Genomic DNA, 14,006 nt, shown 5'->3' on the forward strand with positions numbered 1-14,006 from the left:
TTGCAGTTTACTGACTGATTTCCCCACTCCATGCACCCCCCCTATTTAGGACTAGGTGCATTGCTTAGTAGTAGGGTAAGCTCAAAGGTGCTTGCCTACCATGCACAAAGCCCTGTATTCCATTCCCTGAATGGCCAACCAACAAACCAACCAGCCAACCAGCCAGCCAGCCAGCCAACCAACCAACCAACCAACCAACAAGCAAGCCAATTGACCAACCAACCAACCGACCAACCAATCAGCCAGCCAACCAACTGACCGACCAACTGACCGACCAATCAACCAACCAACAAGAAATAGAAACAGAAAAAGGAGATTTACTCAATGTGGCTATTTTGGAAAGAGGAACACAAAGATTGTCCTTTACCCAAATCCACATTTGAGGTCCCGAGGTTTAGGTTGGTTTTTATTGTTTTGTTGTTGTTTGTCTGGTTGATTTTTCCAAGTCAGGATTTCTCTGTGTAGCCCTGGCTGTCCTGAAACTCGCTCTATAGACCAGGCTTGCCTCAAACTCAGAAATTTGCCTCGCCTCTGTCTCCCCAGTGCTGGGATTAAAGGCATGCACCACCACTGCCTGGCTAAATTTAGGTTTTAATAGAAGTGAAGAGGTTTGCATAGCTAAGCAATTCTGGGCATCTGTCGTCATTGTCAGTAATAATACAATCTCTTCCTGAGAGACAAGTTCCCTCTCTGGTTGGCATGAGATCCCTGGGAGGAAACTCCAATTCCTTAGGCGCCATTGCTTTCACAGTCTGATAGCTGCAGGGCGAGTCAGAACGTCTCTTTGGGATAGTCTTTGTTCCTGCCAAGCCAGGTAACCATATTCTGAGTGCATCATGGGATTCTCTCATGATGCAGTCAGAGCCCTCATGAACCAATCACCTCTCAGCTCTTCTAGGGACCCATTGAATCCAAACCATAAACGGGTGTTTTGAATTGTCATAGCTACAGTAGCACCGTGAGGAAAGCCAGCCCCCCCCCTTGATTTTAGGGGTAAAGCTTAGTGGTCTAAAGGTCGCCATCAGCCTCCTCAGTGTGCGTGGGCAGATCCAGAAGGTCAGGTGGGCAAGGTCATCTGTGGATGCTGTGAATGTTCACAGAAAACATGTGGGCTGCTGACTCTGGGTGGAAGTCACAATGAGAAAGAGGTATATCCACTCCTCCACCTTATCCCTCCCCCAAAACTGTAGCTCCCCAGTGGGGACTGTGCCTCTTACAACCCCACAGATGTGTCCCTACTCTGAATCTTGGAACTAGTGAACTTGGCGGTCTAGAGTCCAGAGCCAGCCACCTGACCCTGGACAATGTGAGGGATCCCATAGAGCTCATGGGAAGCCTGCTGGGAGCAGGCCGCCTTGCTCCACAATGCACACACAGCCAGGGTTGAGTTATTACTGTCTCCACAGAAGTATTTGGAAACAGAGCAAGCGTCCACCTAAACAGTGGGGAGAGCCCAAATACAAGCCTGGACATCACGTCTGTCACTTGCTGTGACCAGCAGCCGAAGGCCACTTGGGCTGGGATGGCCAGTGTAAGACAAGCTGACGCCACGGTGCCTGGGAGTCTGGGTGCTTCCTTCTACACAGCATTGACTGAAAGCGCAGAACAGAATTGCACAGTGAGTCCTTCTTGTTTGGGTCTCTCGGAATGGTTGCCAAGGAAACGAGACTTTCATCTGTCTCCTCTCCCCCTCTCAGCCTCACCATCAGAAACATTAATGGCAAAATATGAACTAATTTTCTGAACTTAGTGGGAGCGTTTGTAAGTAGTCTGTTTCCGTGTCCTATGCATATAGGCAAAGGTGCTGCTTAGATTCTGTTCTTGGCATCAGTTCAGGGAGTGAGCTCATGCCTTCACTCTGACTGAACCCCACCAAAGGTTTAAACATTTGTTTTTCTTAGCTCTTCTAGAGATTGGCATGTCCCAGCCCCTCACTGGGGATCTCTAGGCAGGTGCTCTACCACTGAGCCACACCCCAGCCCCTCACTGGGGGATTCTAGGCAGGTGTTCTACCACTGAGCCACACCCCAGCCCCTCACTGGGGGATTCTAGGCAGGGGCTCTACCACTGAGCCACACCCCAGCCCCTCACTGGGGGATGCTAGGCAGGTGCTCTACCATTGAGACACACCCCAGCCCCTCACTGGGGGATGCTAGGCAGGTGCTCTACCATTGAGACACACCCCAGCCCCTCACTGGGGGATTCTAGGCAGGTGCTCTACCATTGAGACACACCCCAGCCCCTCACTGGGGATGCTAGGCAGGTGCTCTAACACTGAGCCATGCCCCAGCCCCTCACTGGGGGATTCTAGGCAGGTGCTCTACCATTGAGACACACCCCAGCCCCTCACTGGGGGATTCTAGGCAGGTGCTCTACCACTGAGCCACGCCCCAGCCCCTCACTGGGGGATGCTAGGCAGGTGCTCTACCATTGAACCACACCCCAGCCCTTCACTGGGGGATTCTAGGCAGGTGCTCTACAACCGAGTCATCTTTTCAGCACTATTTTTACTTTTTATTTTGAGACAAGGGCTCAGTAATTCCCTGAGGCTGGCCTTCAACTTGCTCTTATAGATCTGGCAGTCAGTGAACTCTCACACTTCTCACATCTCAGCCTCTCAAACATTTGTGATTGTAATCCTGTGTCACCAAGCCTGGCTTGGGTTAGTTTTTTTCCAATTAAGATTTAAAAAAAAAAAAAAAGCCGGGTGATGGTGGCACACGTTTTTAATGACAACACTTGGGAGACAGAGGCAGGGGAATCTCTGTGTTTGAGGCCAATCAGGTATATAGAGGGAGTTCCAGGACAGCCAGGGCTGCACAGAGAAACCCTGTCTCAAAAAAAAAAATGTTTTCATTCTTAGATTTAATATTTTTTTTAACGTGTGCGAGTGTTTTGCCTGCATGTTTGTATTGTGTATCACATGTGTGTCTGGTCCTATGGAGGCCGGAGGAGGGTGTAATGGTTTGAACGAGAATGGCCCCCATACTCTCATACACTTGAATGCTTGGTCCCCAGTTGGTAGAACTGTGTGGGAAGGATAGAAGGTGTGGCCTTGTTGGAGGGGGTGTGCTACTGGGAGTGGACTTTGAGGTCCCATGGCAATCTCAGTTAGTGTTCTCCCCCCCCCCCCTTCCCACTTGCTGCCATGTTTCCCACCATGATGGTCATGGGCTCTAACTCTCTGCAGCCTTAAATAAACAATTCTAAAATTGGCCTTGATCTCTTATCACAGCAATAGTAATTAATAACTAAGACATCATATTCCACGGTACTTGGGTTATGGATGGCTGTGAGCTGTCACGTGGGCTCTTGGAAATGAGCCCAGGTCCTCTGCAAGAGTAACAAGTTATCTTAAATGCTGATCCATCTTTCCAGCACCTTATTATTTTTTTTTATATATATAAAAGATATTTTTAAAGTGATAGCACAGAAATGCTGGGTTCCTAGCTTGATTCTCTTTTACACACACACACACACACACACACACACACACACAACTTAATAGAATAGCTTACAAAGTGTGGTCCAGCTAGTCCAACAATGGCTGACTACCAATGAGAGGCCCAAGAATCCAGTAGTTGTTCACACGAGGCTGGGCGTCTCAGAATGTGCCAGAATCCTGAAGAAGGAGGCTCTAATGCCAGTGAAGGAATGGACTTGCTAGCAAGACTGAGGACAAGCAGGCAAAGGGCGCAAGCTTCCTTCTGCTTCTTTCTCCCGTGTCCTTTATCTAGGCTGCCCAGAAGCTGTGGCCCAGATTAAAGGTGGATCTTCCCACCTCAAGAGATCTAGATTAAAAGTGGGTTTCCCCCCACTGATTTAATTAAGAAAAAGCCCCTCACAGGCGTGCCCAGCCGCTTGGGTTTTAGGAAATTACATATGCAGGCAAGCTGACAATAGTTTTTGTTTAAAAGTTACAACATTCCTCTTTTTTTTTTCCCAACCCGCAGCAGCCTCTCTCTTTTTTTGTGTGCCGTGTATGTCACACAGCCATGTGGAAGACGGACTAAGTTCTCTCACTGAATCTGGAGCTAGGCTGACAGGCAGAAAACCTCAGTGATCCTCCTGTTTCTGTCTCCACAGTGCTGGGGTTACGCCTCGCTTATTATGTGGACACTGGAGATTTGAACTCAAGTCTTCATTCTTGTTCAGCAGACGCTCTTACCTACTGGTGGCCTCCATAGTCCCCTCAAAAGTTCTTTCTAACTTCAGAATGCTGTATGTGCTGATGGATATAGGGCCTGGCCTTCCTGACCCCTGAATCCACTGAGCCTGGACTGGGTGGGTAGAGTCCTGGGTGTAGGTACAACATGCACATTGATTGGTTGTTGGGACCTCTAAGATGTGTTCTCATTGGCTCCATAGACTTTCCTTCCTTCCCTGCCTCCTTGGGGCCCCTGGTCCTAGGAAGGGGGCAGGACTTGTTTGTATAAGTTGCAGGGGATGGGGAGGGTTGTCTACCCAGCGCTGCCCACCTCCAGCTCATGGCCTGCAGGCTATAAGGGATGGGAGTTGACATCTCCTGAGGTACAAGGGCACAGTGAGTGCCATGACCAATGGCTACATTTTGCACCTTAGGTTTAAATAAAATTGTTGAGGGAGGGGGGTTAATCTCACAAAATGTGGGTACATCCAGACACATGCTCTGTGACCCTTCAGGGAATGGCAGGGCCTGGAGCAGATAGTTAACTTTGCGTTGAGTGAATGGCGAATGGTTCACACAGAGCGGAGGGTCTGTGGGTGCCGTTCATGTCCGCTCAGCGGTGCGCATCTTCACCCATACGCAGGGGTGTGTGTGGTCAGCGTTCTGCCTTGGCAGTGTTTCCCCCTTTCCAAGTCTACAGAACATTCTCAGAGCCCTCGTCTTGTTGGTAAGAGGCAAGGTCTGTTTCCAGCATAGGAGGTGGAAGGGTGGGTCTTTCAGCACAGACTCAGCACCAAGGGCTCCAAAGCGCTATCTTCCCTAGACTGGGGCCAAGCCTCAACGCATGTTCTCTGGCTAATCCTGTGAGGCATCTGTGAGGTTATCGCGGGCTCTTGTGGGGTCACAGTATAGACACAGGAGCATGCTGCCGGGGCTCAGCCTCCGTGGTGGTACTCTTTAACCTCTGAGTCTCAGTGTCCACATCCGTAAAGTGGGAGTGGTCTTGAAGCTCTAGCAGTGAAGTTGAGGTAGAGACCGTTAACAATCCCCTTGGGGTAGGGGGTCCAAGCCATTCTGTGTCTGTTCCCTGAGGTACAGAGCCACATCATTGTGCTTGGAAGTGGCTTCTACCATCACATGCCCAGCGTTGGCTGACAGGAGCTTTACCAAGGTCTGCGGACCTGTTTCCTCCTGTCCTCACCCACTTATCACAATCCTTATGGTGTCCTCACACACAGGCATCCGTGTGTATGTGTGTGTGTGTGCATATGCATATGCATGTATGTGTGTCTGTGCATGTGTGTATATGCACATATGTGTGTATATGTATGTACACACGTGTGCACTTGTGGGAAGCTAGAAATCAGCCCTGGACATTGTTAAAGAGCCTTTCATTTGGTTCTTTGAGGCAAGCACCGACAGCCCACTCCAGGATGCTTCCGTGTCTCCACCTCCCGAGTGACAGAATTACAGGCAGGAGCCGGACATAGGTTCTCGCAAGCACTCTACGGTTTCCCTGGCATCTCCTTCTGAGGTTGGAGTGAGGACAATAGAGGCCACAGCAGGGCAAGTGGGGGGGGGGCTTTGGAAATTGTCTTCAGGCAGGGGATTCCTGAGCCCTCCCCCTGACCTGAGCTGGCAGTGCCCAGGAGCCCTATCTGTTGGGAGAGGAAATGAGCCGTTCTGAGACTCACAAGACAGGATGTAGCTGAGACTGTCCTATCTTGTGTGGCCCGTGGCTTGGGCCTGATGCAGAATCTGTTCATCAGGACCAAAGGGCTTTACCAGCTACCCAGCTCTGAGGACAGGCAGCAGGGCACGGGCAGGTGCAGATTGTGGAAATGAGTGTGGCACGCTGGACTACTGTCAGGGTGTGTCGGCGTTGCAGGAGCCCTTGGTTTCTGCTCGTGCACTAAATTAAGGAGTCTGAACCGCACCCACGTAGATGTGTTCTGAAATCTTAAAGTTGAGAATTTTGCCTTGGGGCCATGCTTTCAAAATGTTAACTGGGTGTGGTGGTGTATGTCTTTCAGTCCAGTACTAGACTTGGCAAGCTGAGGCAGGGGGCTCAAGAGTTCAAAGCGATCTTGAGCTACAGAGTGAGATACCTTTTCTCTCTCTCTCTCTCTCTCTCTCTCTCTCTCTCTCTCTCTCTCTCTCTCTCACACACACACACACACACACAAAACAACAGCAACAGCAGCAACAACAACACCAAACAACCATGCAAAGCTTGAGATCCTCCAGTATACCAGCAAGAGTAAGCATAGTATTTTCTGACAGGGAACTGGTCCATTTTAAAGAAATATACATTGATCCGTAACTTTTGTGCAACATCAATAATACAAGTAAGGGGGCTGGAGAGATGGCTTAGTTGGAAAAGTGTTTGCTGTACAAGCCAGAGTGGATCCCCAGCACTCACATAAAAGCTGGTCTATAATTCCACATCTGGGGAGGAAGAGACAGGAGGCTCCTTGGGCCTTCCTGCTAATCAGCCAGATTGAATCAGGGAGCCCCAGACCAGTGAGAGAGACCCTCATCTTAAAAAGTCAAAGTAGAGGGCTGGCACGATGGCTGACAGAGTAATGGTGCTTGCTGCCAAACCCGACACCCTGAATTTCATTCCCAGAATCAACATGGTGGAAGGAGACAAGGGACTCCTGCATGTTGTCCCTTGACCACCTTGTGCCCACTGTAGCACATGTATGCCTGGGCACACACAAGCATGCACAAGTGTGTGAACAAACAAATGACACACACAAGGGTGGCTCAACCCAGCCCTTCTCTGCTTTTTGGGGGCGGGTTTAGTGTGTGTGTGTGTGTGTGTTTTGAGACAGGGTTTCTCTGTATAGCCGTGGCTGTCCTGGACTCCCTTTGTAGACCAGGCTGGCCTCGAACTCACAGAGATCCATTTCCTCTGCCTCCCTGAGTGCTGGGATTAAAGTGCATCCTGGCTGCCCAGCCTGTCTCTACTGAGGCAGCTGTGTAGCATCATGGCATGCCATTAGGCCGAATGTTTCACTTAATTTAATTTTTTTTTTTTTTTGAGACAGAGTCTCTCTGTAGCTCTGGTATTGGAACTCACTATATAAACCAGGCTGGCCTTACATTCACAGAAGTCTGCAATCCTTTGCCTCTCAAGTGCTGGGGTTGGGTTTTATTTTTATTGTTTTAAAAATTGTGTTGCTTTGTTAGTCACTTTTCCCACTGGTAACATCATAAACATTGTTTCCCTTATCATGTGTGTCATTGGTTCTTAAGATTTATTTTTATTTTTTATTACGTGTGTGCGTGCTTTTATGTGTGAGTACAGGGGCCTGCAGAGGCCTGAAGAGGGGATCAGATTCTCTGGAAAAGCAGTTACAGGTGGTTGTGAACCACCTGACACGGGTGCTGGGAACTGTGAACTTGGGTCCTCTGTAAGAGCAGCAAGTGCTCTTAATGTCGGAGTGTTTCTGTGGCCCTGTGTCAGCAGTTTTTGATGGCCATACAGTATTATACTGTTTAGCAATACCACGACTGAAAAAAAAATTGTTGTTTTTGAGATAGGGTCTCACTATGGAGCACTAGCTGGCCTTGAATTCACAGAGATCCACCTGCCTTTAATCCCGGGTTCTGGGATTAAAGGCACAGGTCCGCACGCCTGGCTCAGTACCATGATTGCTGCTCAGTACCATGATTGACAATACATCCCTGACTGTGAATTCTGGACTTCTGTGTAGTGTAAGGAGCGCCCCTCATTGGACACACGCCTTTCCAGTCATCGAATTACAGGGGTCCCTAGTGTGGAGGTAATGGGCCCAGGGCGGTCGGGGCCTCAGCTTTTTTGTTTGTGGTGTTTATCAGGAAAGGCTGCACCATCTTTCTTACTCACCACCCTGCCAATTTGCCTTTTTCCTTATCCCTATCTTTCTCTTTCATCCTCTTATATATATATCCACCCGCTCGTGTGCTGTTCAGTGTCCCCTACCATCCAGTCACCCACCTGTCCACCTGTCCATCACCAATTCTTGAATCCATATGTCCACCCACTTATCCCCTGTCCATTCACCTGTCCACTTCATCCACACATCTGTCTATTCACCAACCCATCTATAATGATTATGCACTGTCCATCCATGCTGCCCTCGGTAGACACTCCCTGCCTGCTATTGCCTTGTACACCTCTGTTCTCCCTCTTATCTGGGTGAAAACCGCAACAATCTAGCAACTTTATTTGTTTTTTTTTATCACCCTGTATTTTATCCACCAACCCATCTGTCCATCCACCCACCCATCCATCCATCTACCCATCCACCCACCCCTCCATCCATCCATCTACCCATCCACCCACCCATCCATCCATCCATCTACCCACCCACCCACCCACCCATCCATCCATCCATCCATCTGTCCATCCATCCATCCATCCATCTACCCATCCACCCCTCCATCCATCCATCTACCCACCCACCCACCCACCCATCCATCCATCCACCCACCCATCCATCCATCCATCTGTCCATCCACCCACCCATCCATCCATCCATCTGTCCATCCACCCATCCATCCATCCATCTACCCATCCACCCACTCATCTGTTTGTTCATCTGTACATAAATCTATCCATCCAATCACATGTCCATACATCTGTTTGTCCACCCATCCCCTCACCCACCTATCCATCCACTTCCCCAGTCTCTGGCTCATTTATCTGTCTTACCTATCCACCCACCCATCCTTCTGTCACCTGTCTGTCCATCCATCTATCCATCCATCCATCCATCCATCCATCCATCCATCCACCCATCCACGTGTCTACCCATCCGTTCATCCAGTTGGCCACCGACCCATCCATTCGTCCACCCACCTGTCCCTATTCATCTGTCCATCCCCTCCCATTCCCTTACCCATTTAGGCTGAGAAAGCACCAGAGCTAAGGTGCTGCAGGAGGGAGAGATGCTGGTGAGGGATGATGGTCTAGGTAAAGGCTTTCAAAAGGTTTGTGCTCTTAGCCACAGGCCAGGTGAGAGCTGGGGTAATGTTACCTAGTTCCCCCGGCTTTCCTAACTGGAAGCAGAGGTTGTTACCGTTCCAACATTGTGAGAACAGGTGTGCATGGGACCAGAGGTGGCCAGAAGGACTCAGGGCAGTGCCCGACTCTCAATGCCAACAGTTGTGATGTGATGGGCTTGTCTCCCCTACTGGCTTGACCAACGGGCACAGCAGAGCCTGGCCTAGCCACTGCTGCATTGTGAGCAGCCCGTGTTGACAGAGAGGGTGGGTTGATCGGGTTTCCAAATGTGACGCTGTTTATGATTTCTGCCTGTGGCTTCAGTTGAACCCTCCGAAGGTGACTTCCGGATCAGAGTGGAAGCATGTTTTTCTTTTTACAGGCAGAGAAGGCCAGTGCCTTTTAATGCCATTAAGTGCTGAGAGAGAGAGGGGAAGGGATTAGGTTAGTCTGAAGTTGGAAGGAGGCAGGGGGAGTGGGTAGATCCAAAACGGAGCTTGTTGAGTCTTCTTAAGGGTGTCAGGTTTCTCAGAAGGAGACCTGGCTTTTAAGCTTCTGTGGTAAGTGAGACACAGCCTGGCTGCTCTGGGTGGCATTTTTGGCGGCTCCACATCCTCCAGCTTATTTCTGTGACGACCATGCAGCTGGGCAGTGGAGGGGACATTGGTGTGCTCACAGAGATATGTGGGGTCATTCAATGATGTTCGACAGAAGGCTGCCCCCAGTGAGCCTACTTTGGTGTGCAAACATCTGCGACTGACATTGAGAGCCAGACTCCTCAGTTTGGGGACCGTTTGCTCAGAAAATATTTTCAGTCCGTTCTCACCTTGGCCAACGCAGGCAGAAGTACAAATGGAAGCAAGCCCCGTATAACAGGGAGATGCAATCATATTTATCTGCCCTCATCTCAGGGAGCTCTGGAATGTTCATTGTGACCCACTCCATGATTGCATAAACATAGGACTATCTGGAAAGTCCTTAGGTCAGGGAGGGATGAGTGAAAGGAGGCTAGGACCATAGGGAAAGTCACCAGATGCTGCCTGAGCTGGCTCACACCAGTAATCCCAGCACTAGGAGGCTGAGGTGGGAGGCTCTTCATGAGTTCAAGGCTAGCCTGGGGTACAGAGTGAAGCCAAAGAAAAGGAGGTTGCTAAATAGGTACATTTTCACCTAGATGAGAGAGAGAGAGAGAGAGAGAGAGAGAGAGAGGATGCACGAAGCAGTAGCAGGCCTCCTTTGTGGATGCTCAGGCAGGCAGTGACAACCTAGGGCAGGCTGGGGTGATGCTGGCCGCACATGATACTCCTAGGATCAGGAAGATAGGTGTGCACCTTCCAGACCCAATGACAGCTCAGAGGAGAGCGGCTGAAGCCAGGATAGTGAAGCAGGCAGCTGCCTCAGTGGACAAGTGGTGAGTACACAGGGTCTGTTTAATTACTTATGGCATTTATATATAAACATTGCAATATATAAATATATTGTCAATAATAAAGATTATCATACATAAATATATAACAAGCATTATAAATTATATATTTATTCTCCCCTCCCCGCCCCCCCAGCACAGTGGGTAAAGTGCTAGTTGCACAAGTGTGAAGACCTTTGTGTTAACCCCAGAATCCAAGTGCAATAGCTTGTCCTTACAATCGCAGCATGAGGGAGGCAGAGACCGGAAGATATTTGGAACTTACTGGCCAGGATCCAGGTTCAGTGAGAGATCCAGTCTCAAAAACCAAGGCAGAGAGTGGCTCAGTGGGTAAGCATGAGGATGTGAGTTCAAATCCCTGGCACCCTAGAAAAAACTGGATGTGGGTGCACATATACTTATAACCCCAGTGCTGTGGAGGCAGAGGAGGGGAGAAGGAGGAGGGGGGAAGGGGAAGGGGAAGGGCGAGAGAGAAAGGGAGAGGGAGGGAGGGAAAGAGAGAGGAGACAGCACAGGACACCTGCTATCCTCCTCTGGCCTCCACACAGGTGCAAAGGAACCCACACACACACACACCCATGTGTATACATACTGTACGCACCACACTGCATACATCCACTCACATCAGTTGGAAAGTGATTTAGGAATAGGCAGATGGTTGCCCTCTGACCTCCGCCTGTACCTATAGACATGTGCATATGCGCGCACGCACACACACACACACACACACACACACACACACACACACACACCCATTATGAGCAGAGGATTATTATTTTAGCGTGGGAGTGACCAACAGGTCATTTGGTAAAGACCTGCCATTTCTCAGACCCTTGTTTGGTGGCTTTGAGGGGAATGTAGCCAGGCTGGGATGGTTCCTACAGATGCTGGAGATGCTATGGCCCAGAAGCACCCTGTCAGGACACAGACACGCAGAGCTGGCCTGAGACTTGCCCTCAGCTCCCTCACGAGACTGCCTTCCTTCTCCCAGCGAGCACAGCAAACTAAAAACCAAGATGCTAGCAAGGTTAGGCTAAAGAGCCCCAGAGAAGCGTGTTTGAAGAGAGAGAGAGAGAGAGAGAGAGAGAGAGAGAGAGAGAGAGAGAGAGAACACCCAGGGCTTTGAAAAATTGATAGAGTAAACTCCGTATGACGATGGACCAACTCTAGCATTTCAAACAGGTATGCACTTGGGTCTCATTCAGCTCCCCTTGTCCCCTCCCATACCAGACCTTTCTTTTCCCAACTAGTCCCTCTTCTATTTTGAGGTCTTTTATCTCTTTGGTGACGCTATGCTTACAGGAGCATGGCTGAGGGCTTTTTTTTTTTTTTTAAGGACATGAGCAATTTTCCAGTGACTACACCACTGAGGAAAATCTTCCTCCTTCCCTCATCAACCAGTAAAGCCTTAGGGAGGCGTAGGGCTTTAGGAGCCCTCCCTCAACAACTATAAACTGTATAAAGCCTCAGGAAGGGGGTGGGGCCTCATTAGCCCCTCCCCTAATAACTACTGACCCTGAATCCCCAACAAGGGGGCGTGGCCTTGTTTTTTCTTTCTCCACGATGGAATGTTGAACCAGGCTGATCTCCCACAGGTCTTGTGAAGAATTATTTATATTCTCTGAATGTCGGAACCAGAGCGCAGAACAGTCTGGGTCTTTCATTTTTGTGTTTTCTCCCCGGATGGCTTTGTATATTCTCCAGCCAGAGAGGGCCCTTGAGTTCTTCTGAGGCTTGCCTCGATTTACCCATCTGCCTACACTCCTTTTTGAACAGTCAAGGCAGACAAGGGAAGTACCCCGTGCTTTGAGGCACGACCACACCCTGTCTAGGGGTTCCCTGCTTGCATCTTAGCCTCCCCAGCAGCACAGCCTCCACTCTCGGGGAGCCAGGAGCCCTGGAGGTAGGGGAGGTCTCTGATGGCGGATCTTGCATTTCAGGAGAGTGGGCTGGCATGTTTGATCGTGTTCTAATGGCTGTGCTGGGCGAGGTGCGTGTCTCTACTGTTTTCGGTGACTGCTAACCCACTCCCCTTGGCTTCTGTCCAACAGCCCATTTCACAGCTGCGTTTTGAAGATAAAGGCACCAGGCTATAGGGGTGACATAACACCACTCTGGGGTCCCCCAGCTTTGGTGACTTTTGGGGTTCACATATCCTAGCACATCTCTGTTTTGCACATCTGGGTGCCGATGTCTCATTTCTTTACATTTTTGGAGTGCTTGGGGATTAAACCCAGGGCTTCTCACATGTTAGGCAAGTGCTCCACCGTTGAGTTACATCCCCAGCCCTGCTATCTCATTCCTGTGTCTGGAATTGTGAGCACTCCTGCGACTGTAAATATTTTCCTCAAGAAGTGGGGGAGGAGGAAAAGCCAGCAAAATCCACATAATCAGGCTTGATGGCCACGACCCAGACAAATTGTATTTATTGGCACGAGAAATGTTCATAACCTACTGTGACTTATTCTTTTAACTGGATTGTAAAAACAGTGACTACAAAGTCATTCCTTTCTTGTAAGAAGCCAGGCAGCGGCTGGGGGATGTGACTCAGTCTGTAGGGTACTAGCCCAGCATGCAGAAACCCTGGGTTTAATCTCCTGCACCCTATAAACCCAGGCCAGTGGCTATAATCTCAGCCCTGAGGAAGTGAAGGCAGGAGCGTCAGAAGTTAAGGTCACTTTTGACGACATAGCTTGAGGCCAGCCTGGGCTATATGGCACACTGTCTTAGGAAAGCAAAATAAACAGAGAAAGAAGCCAAACAAACAAGCTGTGCCTGTTGCCTGTGTGTAGAGCGCCACAAGGCTCTGGATGGCAGGGCTGGTAAAAGCCTTAATTCCTCTCAACTTGGAGGGGATTCCCCTCCCCAAGGCCTGCAGACTGGATTCCGAGGGGCTAAGAGGGTGGACTGGACTGGGTCTGTGTAGTGGGAAGGGTTTACTCAGCCGGTACCACCTACAGCTCCCAACTGTGGATTTTGTTCTGTTTTTGTTTTTTTCAGTGATATATTTGATGCCATGTTTCCTGTCACTCACATCGCTGGGGAAACAGTCATACAGCAAGGTATGTTCCCCACGAGACGCCCCTTCATCTGTCCTGACCAACTTAAGAAGCTGCCAGGGGTGGTGGGTGCTTGAGAGAGCGAGACAGGAAGACTGTCATGAGTTCAAGGGCAGCGTGGGCTATGGTGTGAGACTCTTCACACAGAGAGGAGGGAGGGAGAGAGGGAGGGAGGGAGGGAGGGAGGGAGCAAGCGAGTGAGGGAGACAAGAAACATAGACCGAGACCGAAAGAGTTAGGGAGGCAGAGGCAGGCCAACCTTTGTGGGTTTGAGGCCAGCCTGGTCTACATACTGAGTTCCATCGCCGCTAGGGCTGCGTTGTGAGGCCCCGTCTGGCAAGAAACACACAGGGGAGCGGGGTAGGAGGAAGAGAGAGGAGG

General features: G+C 50.0%; 1 protein-coding gene across 3 annotated transcripts in view; it reads left to right on the forward strand.

The window, feature by feature from the left end:
- PRKAR1B (protein kinase cAMP-dependent type I regulatory subunit beta) overlaps positions 1–14,006 on the forward strand; it is a 124,040-nt gene that overhangs the window by 62,330 nt on the left and 47,704 nt on the right. For all 3 annotated transcript variants that reach the window (XM_084764265.1, XM_084764266.1, XM_084764264.1), the window contains exon 5: positions 13,567–13,628. In XM_084764265.1, coding sequence (XP_084620391.1) covers positions 13,567–13,628 — 62 coding nt within the window. The remainder of the gene's footprint in view (positions 1–13,566; positions 13,629–14,006) is intronic.

Source organism: Acomys minous (genome assembly GCF_964271855.1).
Source record: "Acomys minous genome assembly, chromosome: 16".
Lineage (NCBI taxonomy): Eukaryota > Metazoa > Chordata > Mammalia > Rodentia > Muridae > Acomys > Acomys minous.